The 12,199-nt window shown below is 37.8% G+C and overlaps 1 protein-coding gene across 4 annotated transcripts in view; it reads right to left on the minus strand.

The window, feature by feature from the left end:
* The window catches only part of COL24A1 (collagen type XXIV alpha 1 chain), a 254,256-nt gene that overhangs the window by 71,604 nt on the left and 170,453 nt on the right, over positions 1-12,199 (minus strand). For all 4 annotated transcript variants that reach the window (XM_045027373.1, XM_045027372.1, XM_045027371.1 and 1 more), the window contains exons 29-32: positions 5,484-5,537; positions 5,050-5,094; positions 4,885-4,929; positions 2,075-2,128 (exon numbers count right to left, since the gene is read on the minus strand). In XM_045027373.1, the coding sequence (XP_044883308.1) occupies positions 2,075-2,128; positions 4,885-4,929; positions 5,050-5,094; positions 5,484-5,537 (198 nt within the window). The remainder of the gene's footprint in view (positions 1-2,074; positions 2,129-4,884; positions 4,930-5,049; positions 5,095-5,483; positions 5,538-12,199) is intronic.

A 12,199-nucleotide genomic window follows, 5' to 3' on the forward strand; every position in this document is an offset into this window, starting at 1 on the left:
TAAGTCTGATTTAGGAGCCAAACATCTCCACACTATTCCCACAGAGCTCAGACGTCTGGCTTGGCAATATACCTCTCTCCCATGACTTCCATGGAACACCAGAAGCCAAACAAATCCAGGAACGTTTTGAATAATGCTGAGACCGCTTTCAGTTCTAATCAAAAGACAGTTTGTAACCAATTACTGTACTAACAGATGTCTAACACTTAGGCAAAATGAATCATTTACTTTACATTAAACAAACTAAATTAAATTGCTAAACAAATTTAACAGTTTAAGGGTTTTTCTCTAAAAATATTTCCTTGCTTTTTGCAGAGAAGCCAGTGACAAGGCCTCTGAAGCTACCTTACATACAGCAACCAACAGACTGAGGAAGAAGGCAGACTGCTTGGATAAATCCTCAGAAAAAAAACATTTTATTTTGCCATATCCTGTGTCATTTACTTAGCCCTCTTTGAAACTATACACACAAATTTCCAACCAAATCCACTTAAACGTCTGACATAACATGCAAATAGTCAGATTCTGAGTCTTTTCTTACTTGCTGCCTTTAACTCATAGATGCTACAATGATCAGCAGAGTAGAAATGTAGATTGACTAGAGCAGAGTAGGTGTCTTTAGATTACGTAAGCGTGCTTGCTGGCCCATATATAAACATGAAAGTCAGGCTCATGCTGACAGTATCATAGGAGGATGAACACACATACACTGCTACCTCAATATAACGCCACTTGATATAACACAAATTTGGATATAATGCGGTAAAGTGGTGCTCCGGGGGTGGGGGGGAGGGGGGCTTCACACTCTGGTGGATCAAAGCAAGTTCAATATAACACAGCTTCACCTATAACGTGGTAAGATTTTTTTGGCTCCCAAGGACAGCGTTATATCGAGGTAGAGGTGTACTATGATTTTGAATTTGTAAGGCTCTCAGATACCACAGATTGGAGCAAAGTATAAATTGCTTAGGCTGGTAGGCGAGAGACTAGATTAGATTAGATGAAAGACACACAATGAAGGGGATCCAAACTAATAATAATAAACATTAGAATATACAATGCTTAGTGGAGATTTTCTATAAAGTGAAATATATTTGTTTTTATAAGCTAGCTATCTACTTCTAGCAGGAAGTGATTTAGAATATGCAGATTAAAATGTATCAAAGGAAATTTACTTAAATAATTTATCTTAGGCTGCCAGACTTTTTCCACTGTTTTAGCCCAAATAATTATGTAATGACTACCTGCAGGCATCCATGTCATCCTATGGATTTATAGGCATCAGTTCAGCACTTAAAAGAATACAGTATACTGTAAATCTTAAGATTATATCAACAATGTACTTCTATGCCATTTGCTACAAGAAGTAATTTTTTCATAGGTAATAAAAATAAAATATAAAAAGTTATTTGACAAGTTTTTGTTTTGCAAAATAAAATGGCAGCCTTATAGCGAGTCCCACCACGAAAACACATACTACTACATTATATTTATAAACTTGCGACTTGGCTTTAGAGTTGTTGATGTAACAACATTCTTGCCGTGTTTATACCTTCCAGCCCATTGTATATAGTTACTACCTCTCTATATGGTCTTTTGTTATAGTATTAGCCACATAAAAGTATGTGGGGCTTTGTAATAATAGAAATAAGAACAGCAAACCATTCAGGAAAAGAATGCCTGAGGTTTATTAAAACAGACTCTTTTTTGTTAGAGCAGTAACCTGCCAAGTATATGCGGTTCCAGAATTCCAGAATAACTAGCATAAAACTTGGCTGAAAATAACAAGGAAACCATCAATGTCTACATTTAAAGTTTTATTTACATACGACGTCATATAGTATGTCTGTCTCTAAGCAGTGTGAAGCCGCATAATATAATGGACCAGATTCTGCACTGTTACTCATGTTGAGCTACCCAAAAAGAGGGCTACAGAATCTGTTCCAAAGTAGTCTTGGCGCAGTTTCCAAAAGTAGTGACAGTTGCAAACCTTGACAGAGTGGAAGTCGAATTATCAGGGAATTAAGTACAATATATAAAAAGCCTTATCAAGAAAGTATGACGGTCAACTTACTGGCTCTCCCACAGGGCCTCTGTCACCCATGTTTCCAGGAGGTCCAGGCAAGCCCTAAGAGAAACAAAACCAATAGGAAAAAGATCTGTTTCAAATTCTGTAAAAAGCCACTTCCTTCCCACTTCTGTACACCCAGCAACTCCCTCAAAAAATCCCTCTAGAAATGTGCTTAGCCTTCTCCTATGTGATCTGTGTTATTACGTCACCTCTTGTGAGTCACGAGTGAGCTGACCTGCTTGTGCTTCATTTACTTAGGGGTAGCTGGTTTGCTGATTTTCCATTTAAAATCTTAACAGATTCCTGCGGTTCACACGTGACCTAACAACAGGGTTAAGGGACTCTTTGTCCCTCAAACAATATATGTGGGATTAATTGGACAAGTCTCAGCTTTACACCATAGCAACACATGCAAGTTCTGCTCAACTGTTTCATGGAATCCTATTTCCATCTATGAAGAGGAGATATAGAAGCATAATGGCAACCTTTAACACTCTGCAATAACGTCACTTGTTCCTACAGACAATATCTCTTCAACCTAAAGGTGTTTTGCTCTATTTGTTCCTTTGATATAAACACCAGAGTCTGTGAAGAAATGAAACACAGAGCTCTCAACTATACATTATTTTTTGTCTGTCACAGATCACTCAAGTGAAAATGCCCCTCAAATTCAGTAAGGGTCCTTGGGAACAGGAAAGAAAAAAACAGAACAGATGGCAGAAAGCAAGAGGAAGCATTCACCATGCTGCAGCAGTAGAAGCAAGATACATTTCTGCCCTATCGTCTAGCCAGCTTTATTGCCTGCCTGGGGAACGAGACAAAATCTGCTTAGAGTCACTCATGGGACTTCCTTAGCTATTTCTTTGACCTGTTTGGCAGATGAACCCATCTTTTCATCCAGTGTGGTGGTGCCCAGCAGTTGTAATCTCAGAAGTGGGTATATTGTACATGGGAGTTTTGTGAGGCCACACTTAGTTTGTCATTCAAAATCCACTTTAGGTTGTAATCGGAGTCATTTATGCAGATATGAACTAGAGTGAGCTAAACAAAGGCAAGTAGAGTCAAATACCCAGTGTGTTTATTGAGTCTGAACCAGAATTTAGACACAAGTGCAGCTCTATAAAATAGAACCCTTGGGCCAACCTACCCTGCAGAATCAGCCGTAGTTCACAGATTAATACATCAGAAATGGGGGTTTCCACTGCAGTGGGGTGCTGGAATAATTTGTATAGTAGGGGTGCTGAGAGTCATTGAACCAAACTGTGAACCCTTTATATGATAGAAACCACTTCAAGTCAGGGAATGCGGCAGCACCCCCAGTTCCAGTACCTATGCACTGCAGTGGAATTAAAGACTATCACCAAGAGAAGTAAAAGGGAATATCAAGAGAATAACATCTTGAATTTATATAACACCTTTCATCCCAATGGATCCTCAAGAACTCCATAAATAAACTGAATTACATCTACTGTATAGATAAAGGTCACCTGGCACTAAAGTGACTTCTGGTTTGAATGACCTCAGCAATACCAGGCAACAGTGTAGAACAGGAAACAATGAAGAATACCATACCTGACTGAAACTGAAGGGGCAATTTCTACTCTGGCAAAAAAATGCCATGCGGTCCTTCACAACCACGAGTGGTCAAGACCTCAGTTTTACATCTCACCCGAAAAAGGATGTGGTTTACAACTATGTGAGATTCCAAATTTTTTGACTCTAACACTGGATTTAAATAGAGAGTTGCTCAGCGACTGAAGAGAGGTGGGGCAAGGTATCTTCCTTGCCATTATTTTCCTTCTCTTATTGAGGGATGCCATTTCTTCAGTGTGTTTTCTATATGACCTCTCTACTTGTCAGCAACCAATGTGGGACCAATACTCCCTCCAAGTGAATGGTGTGAGGTGGTACACATATTACTTGGTGGAATGACTGACAGGGGGCAGCAAACTTCCCAATTCTCTAGACAAACAGGCAAAGCTATGAAGTGGCCCTGATTAAAATGGCAACCAACATGATTAGTCTTAAGTACAGCATTGCACTGGTAATATGATTGATATTAGTCTCTTGCCTTTGTTTTCCTTACTTCTTTTCTATTAGCTCACCACTCTTGAAAAGTCACTATAGCGTGACTGGTCTGTTAACCATATTACCATAGGAAGATGTGTGATTTTTCACAGAAGGCTGAGCTTTGTTCTCTTATGGAAAAGCTTTTTTATTGGTATACAGTTCAAAGGAAAGGTGTCCTAACATAGCGTTCCAGTTATGTTTATGAGATATACATTTTATCCCTGCAATGATCACATAACCCTACGGTTATACCATAGTGGCTGTCTCCTCTAAAAATGGCGATAAAACTATTCCAATGTGCAAGGCAACTTCTAGCTGTCTCCCACAATTACGCAATAGAATTTCTTCTACTGCAATGTTCTTTTAAGTTACATCCTATAGACGGTATCTCACCTGAAAGATTACATTTCTAATAATAGACAGGATTACTATCAGATATTCCTGGGTTTCATTCCCATATCTGCCAGTGTTTGACCCTGAGCATGTCACTCTACCATCTGTGCCTTAGTTTACCCATTTGTGAAACTCAGATATAATGCCAAAGAGGAATTCTGATGCTTTGTAAATTGATGTTACTAATATGCCTTAAGACCTCAGATGAAAGGTTCTATACAAAGTTAATGCAAACCATTATTCTCAGACCTCAATGACTGGTATAAAGAAAATAATTTCCCTTGCATTTGAGTGTGAAGCAAGGTTTTGTTTTGTTTTTTGTAGCAGGGCTATAAGATTTCAGTACTTACTGGTACTCCTGAATCACCCCTTTCTCCAGGGTTTCCAGCCTTGCCCTGGTCAAATAAAATTATTAAAAGAGAATGCTGATGTCAGATAAATTCCAAATCAATGTCAGGCAAAAATTCCTAGCGTAGGTATTAGTGCCTAATGCCCAGAACATCTCTGATACTTACAATAAGTCCATGAACACCTTTTTTCCCTGGATCACCTCTTTCTCCCTGACAAATAACCAATGATGAATGAGTTCAGTACAAATTTACTAGTTTTGCCACACAGAAAACTACACATGAGGAAAAAGAGAATTACCATGGGCCAAATTGTTCCATCATTTACACCAGTATAAATGTAGAGTAACTTCACTTAAATTGATGCATCTACTATGGATTAACTCCAGTGTGAATGAAACCAGAATTCAGATCTACATGTCTACTATACATAAAAATAAGAACCTAAATGAAACAGAAAATTATGAATCCCCACTGGATTAATAACAAACTCAAAACTATTTCATAGTGTCCTTTTTTTCCTTCTTTTCTTTTCCATCAGTCAACATCATGTGCTGTATAAGCATCCTCAGCAGTATTGAACAAAACAAATAAATAATTACCTTAATACCTTGTGTCCCTTGCTCTCCTGGAGGACCATCTAGACCCCTTGGCCCCTGGAAATTAAACAAGTGATTTCTGGTTTTAATTATAAACTACTGACAGTACCTACTGTAGAGATTTAACAGAAAGATACCACATCAGCTTTACAATTGAATGGAAAGCTACCCATTCTCTTAGCATGGAGCTCTGAAATTCCACATGATGGAAAGCACTTTTTATTCTGTTAAATGTGAAATAAAGCATCAACTATTATAAAATCAGTTTCCAGCTTGCTGTAATATGAGTCTAAAAAGAATGCCTTTACTGTTTAATATTTAAACAAGATGTTCAACCTGCTTGAAGGCAGACTCTATTTCTATGCTCTCAGTTGCATGTGCAGACAAAACCTGCATTTGCAAGTATAACTGATTATTTGGATGCTCACATTTGGTCATGTTATCAGCTGAATGTGCAAAAATTGGTCTGAGACTGAACATCTGGCCTTTAAAATTTAGATAGTACAGTTCTTCTGATGTTAAACCAATATAAAGCCAAATAGAAACGGTAAACTATTTTTCAGCAGGGGCTTCCATATTGCTAGATTAACTGAAGTCTCTTGAAAATTGAGATTTTGTAATACCAACATATGAACAAAGTATAACTTACAGTATTACACTATATATTGCATTATAATTAATATCTGTAAAATGGGAATAATGATATTTAGCTCCTTTGTAAAGCACTTTGAGATCTACAGATGAAAAGTGCTGTATAAGACCTAAGTACTATTATTATTACATAATAGCAAATGTTTAAAGTCAAAATATTCAAAAGTGTTTGTTTAAAATTAGGCAACTGAGTCCATAAGTAGGCATCTAAATCAAAGCAACCAAAAGTAGCTAATGACCAAAATCGTAGGGGATCTCATTCATACTGACAATGGAGGTTGTTTTTATGATTCTAAACATTAGAACCATTTGGATATTGACAATAAATGTAAGATAACTTAATACAGATATAGAACAAGTAAATCACAACCACCAGATCTTCATCAGCATTTAAGGACTTGATGAATGATGCTCTTCAGATATGGTCAGAACAGTATTATTTCAGGATGTTTTATTGAACAACATGGATACAGTTTTCTTAAAAGCAAAATAAGATCTGCAATATCATACAGCAAAGTGAACTGATGTGTAAAGAAGAAAATGGTTTGTAGTTTCAAGTGCACAGAACATGGCTGAGTAACACTTCTACATAGTCTAGAGTTTCCTACATGATTGGCCACCTGTTCTTCAGATCACATGCTACATTGTTCCATCTAGACGGTCATGCAGGATTTCTACATAGTCATGAGAGCGATATTATACACAGTATTTTTCTAGTTGGTAATTAAAAGAACTCAGATGAAAGCATGTTGTGTAAGACTCAAGACTGCGAACAACATGCTGAAGCTGCAAGCAATGTCTAAGTGTTGTTCTCAGTCTTCACACTTGTATTTGCTTAGGGGAGAACAGTTGGAAGACCCTCTCCTTGGGCACCTGGGACCAGGCTGTTCTCAGAAGAGCATTATGTTTAGCTGGTTTTGCCTGGCTCACTTTCTCTCTAAAACGTGGCTGATTCACATACGTTCCTCTTGCATCACAGAATTCCGTTTGGATTTAATAATATAAATCAAGGGCTAGATCAAGGGTTCTCAAACTGGGGGTCGGGACCCCTCAGGGGGTTGTGAGGTTATTACATGGGGGGTCATGAGCTGTCAGCCTCCACCCCAAACCCCGCTTTGCTTCCAGCATTTATAATGGTGTTAAATATATAAAAAGGTGTTTTTAATTTATAAGGGGGGGGGTCACACTCAGAGGCTTGCTGTGTGAAAGGGGTCACCAATACAAAAGTTTGAGAACCACTGGGCTAGATCCTGACAGGTGCAGTGCACCCATCTCTCTGACACTCTCTGTTTGTCTTATCCTCTCTGGGATTCTCCATCACTAATGTGTCTCCTTCTTCCTCAAAAAGGGAGAGGGGAAGAAGGAGACACATTAGTGATGGAGAATCCCAGAGAGGGCAAGTAGACAGGTCAGTAAGCTAAAGAAGGGTTGGAAGTTGAAGGGAGAGTCAAGAATGCATCACACAAGGAAGCAGTCAAGTAAGCAAAGAAGACACTGGAAAGTGGGAAAATCAGAATACTAAGCAGAGCAGTTGCAGAATGTAGAGAAACTAAATAGGGAGGGTGAATGATCTGAGGTACGTCATGCACGCATTGAATTTTTGCTGGACATTGAGCCACCACTGTTTTAAGTGAAGTTGACTTCAGTTGTCTATTCATTAGGAAGAACTTAACAATTGCTTCAATCATGGCTAATCAAATGACAGCTAATCAAAATAAAACTCGGGGGCAAGAACTAGAAGCCAAGGACTAGGTTTTGGAGCAATGTAATTTAATTATAAAATGAAAACAAAATAAAGGAAATGAACATGATGTCCAGTGATACTAGATATTGTATTAACCTCTTGTCTGGCACAGGGCAAAGAATATGAATCCAAAGAAAGGGCAGTTATATATTCTATCAAAAGCAGAGCATCATTCCTATAAATACTACTGCGTGACTCATTATTGGCACAGTTAAACTCGATCAAATAGAATTAGTGTCATTCCCTACAGTAGCTAGTGCAGAATGAAATACACACAATTTGGCTGCAGTTATTTAATATAGGCTGCGTATTGTATGAGTCCACAAACTGCAGAGTTGGGCAATGCAGCTGACAAGTGATCACTACTGCTTTTTTAATTTGGCATAGGTTCAGCTTTATTTTGAGGAGGAAATATATTATCATGCATGTTTATAATTATTTAATCATAATTAACCCAGGAATATTTGCCTGACAAAACAAATAAACAAATAAATAAACAGCACTCATTCCCACCCTTTCTCCTACACATAGAAAAAAGAGTGAGCACAGCATACTCTATGTCCCACCCCCCCAAGTTTAATATGCAAGAACAATGGAAAATTATATTAGTTTTAAAACCTCTTTCCTTGAACAATTAAGCATACACACTTACTTTCAGCCCTTAGTAACATATCCCAGAGCCTGTCTTATTTTTGTCCAGACGCACATAGATCACACGTTCTCCCTTGCTCTCAATTCAGTATCATGCAGAATATACTGAACCCATCTCATCGACTCACATAACTGATATCCTTATTCTTCTGTAATTCAGGTTCATTAGACCAAATTCAGACCTAGCTGGAGTGAGTGTAACTCTATAGGCTTCAATGGAGTTGTGCTGCTATTGCCTGCTCTGACTTTGGTTCATCATTTGTATGCGTCTTAGAAAGGCTTGCGTTTGAATGACTTTAAAATGTGTATTCAAGATGGGACATATGAACGTCTACTAACCTTTAACATACTGAACTTTGGTCTGAAGGATGTTAGCGGCTAAGAATGGTATACTAATGAAAATATTTCTCAACAACTTATCAGTCGTCTTCTTACCATTCCCTGCCATGCAAAAGCTATCATGTTCATACATCTTTGATTTGCAAGGACACATCCTTATTAAACATAGGCAAAGAATGCTAACAGTGACTTCCCCCTGATTTCAATGAGAGTTTTGCCCATGAACGGACAACAGAAGTTGGTCCATAATGTATATTTTATCATTACCAAATAAAAAGGAGGCTGGTTATATTAGCAGAAAGGGCAGAGGTTATAGTAAGAACAAAAAGCAGCTCTGGCACCTCATGTTTTAGGTTATGTCTGCACTAGAGTGGGAAGGTGTAAATTCCAGCTCCAGGAGACATATCTGCACTAGCTCTAGTGTGCTAAAAATAGAAATGTAGCTGCAGTGGCACAAACAATTGGAGGATTTGGCTGCCCTGAGTACAGTCCTGTCTGAGGCCACAGGTACACTTCGGGTGGCTATGCTTCTATTCTAGCTAGTGTAGCTATGGCTCCTTGAGCTGGAAGTTCTACCACCTGCTCTACTGTAGACATACTCTGAGATTTCTATTGCATAAATTAGCTTGCATCACGGCAATATGGTACTAACAGCTCTCCTGACTGATATCTGGATACTAGTGAGCCGGCACAGCAGCTAGCAGGAAGAACAGCTTCATTACTGTAAACAGGGTCTTTTTATACTTCCAGCAACACCTCTCCTGGGTTCATACAAGCTCTCAAGTTCACCCACCTTAAGAAGTGTAACCCTATTGACTCCCCTCCTCAAGTACAATTATCCCCACCTCCTACCCCAGAGGAGCCACCAGCGTGGAAACCTCTATAGTCCCTTGTCACAAGTGCAACATTTAAAGAATAAAACATGGGTTGCTGTAGGACCAGAACCAACAGTTCCCATGCTACAGCTGCTGTTCCTATCTCTGGCCTCCTCACGGTTGGTAGGTGATTTGCCTCTCCACAATGACGTTAGCTGGGATGCAGAAAGTCTTAAGCATGAAGTGGTGAAATACAGTAGAAGCTAGGTGAGACACTTACTTGGTAAACTGTACACCAAATGGCACAGCAAAGAGAGAATGAAGGAACACCTGATCTTTTCTTCAGCTAGTCAGAATTCCCCCATGTACGGAAGACTGAATAGCTGGATACTCCTAACAAAATTAAATTGCTGGGTAGTCTTAAATGCTAAATGGCTGCTCAGGGGTTAATGGTGCATGGTATAAAGCCATTTCATTGTGTAACAATGCAGCAATAGCTGGTCACTGCTATTAAAACTTCCTATAAATTCCAGCTGTGAAGATGTGATCTGTTCTTTTATTTATACACAAAGGAGAATTTTCATATGCTCTTATTTAATTTTTGCATGCAACTTGCTGTATGTGCCCTTTTAAATCCTGCCACACACAGCTCAGTGTCCCCATTGAGCTTTCTTTTGAATCCAAAGGCGACATCTTCAGTTTTAAGTGGTCTCTCTATATTTTTCATACATTAATCCCATATTGGGCCCAATCCTGCAGTCGAGAATGCAGGCAAAATTCCTATTGGCTTCAATGGGGAGGTTAGCCTGAACAAAGACTGCAGCACTGGGATCATTTTGTAACAAGTTCTAATGAAGTTACTTTTAGCAGTGCAGTGTCCTGCTGCCTCCCCACTGCTGGAGCCTTTTCCCACCACCGTGAAAGACTCTGGCAGTAGGGAAAGGCTCCAGCACTCCCTGCTGCCAAGCCTTTCCCCATTGCCTCCCCCTGGCAAAGCCATTCACTGACATGTGCAGCTACATGCTGCAGTGTGAATGCAGCCTGTTTTTCACTGTGGTTTGTTGCTCTACATACCATTCATGTTGCTGCACGTCATGTCTCATTAGATGCTTCCCACAGTTCACTTGATGATTTTCTGAGCTAAACTACGTATGACTGTTTTCACATGCAGATTTATCTAACCAGTTCTGAACATTCCTAGGTGTTTTAGGAGGATTTTAAAGATTATTCACTGTTTAGTTAAAAGATATACTATTATTATTAAATCAACAAATACATCCCCAAATTGTAACATTTTATTTCCTCAACCTTTTAAATCCGTCTACAAAGTAACATTTTAGAAGACCAAATCCATTGTTATTAATGAAGTAGGAATTCAAGCACCCTATTTTCATAGGATTATAGCAATTCTTTTTGGTGGGACTTGAAGATGCTTTTGCCTGTGAGCAGCTGAAGTTTTAGGTTAATTTCTTAATCCTGCAACCCTAACTCAGACAAATCTTCCACTTAAATAGGACTTTATTTGAGTTAGACCATCAGAATCAGACCTATAATGTACCAGATTTAGAAAGTCCATCACAATCTCATGATTTTATGTGTAGAATAACTATACAGGAACATCTAATGTTAGCACAGGCACTTAGAGCTAATATTGACATTTTTAGATGAAAAGTGGATATGCGTACATGTTTCAACTAGGTTTCACATATTTGTTCAAGTGTAAAAGACTGGGATAAGTTATTCTGTATATCTCATCTTAAAGAAAACATTGACGTGGCATTTCCAGTTAGAAGCAGCTTCATAATAAGGTTTATTATTATACCAATTCCTAACTTTTAGCAGAGATCATACATTTTATATGTAGTATTTCACAAATGGTTCATATGTATTATACTAGCAAAACAGAAGCAAATTAAAATAGATTTATTTTGAAGGAGGAAACCATAATTGAAGGGAGAAGAACATTATAGACAAGATATTAACTTTCTCTAATGAAAAAGTAATATATTCTTAGTACTATATAAAGCATATTTCAAATCTATGGGAAATAAATATAAAATAACACTTTTTTCTAAATATCTTATGTAACCTTGTATAAGGCAGTAATAATAATGAAAGAAAAAATTAAAAGAATATATAGGTCACATACTTTTATGATGCAAAACAAGTTTACTAAACTTAATCTTCTGTATAGGACCCTAGTGTTAGGACATATATGTAAGCTTTTTAAGTATTTATCTTTATCCAAGAAAAGTTACAAATCCTCCAACCTTATAATATTTGTAAATTAAAGTATACGAACATTTTCATTTTCATCAAAAAACTATATATTGAAATGTCTTTTTAAAAAGAAGGAAATGATGTAACAGATATTTAACTATATGAAGGACTATTTTTGTTTCCAGTTCCTGTTACAAAAAAATATTTGACAGAAAAGGATTCAAGAATTTTGGCAAAAGAGACCATTAAAACTTTGTTTTAAGTATTCTCTAAGTAAGATGATACCCTACTTTTCATCT

This window comes from Mauremys mutica, chromosome 8 (assembly GCF_020497125.1).
Source record: "Mauremys mutica isolate MM-2020 ecotype Southern chromosome 8, ASM2049712v1, whole genome shotgun sequence".
Lineage (NCBI taxonomy): Eukaryota > Metazoa > Chordata > Testudines > Geoemydidae > Mauremys > Mauremys mutica.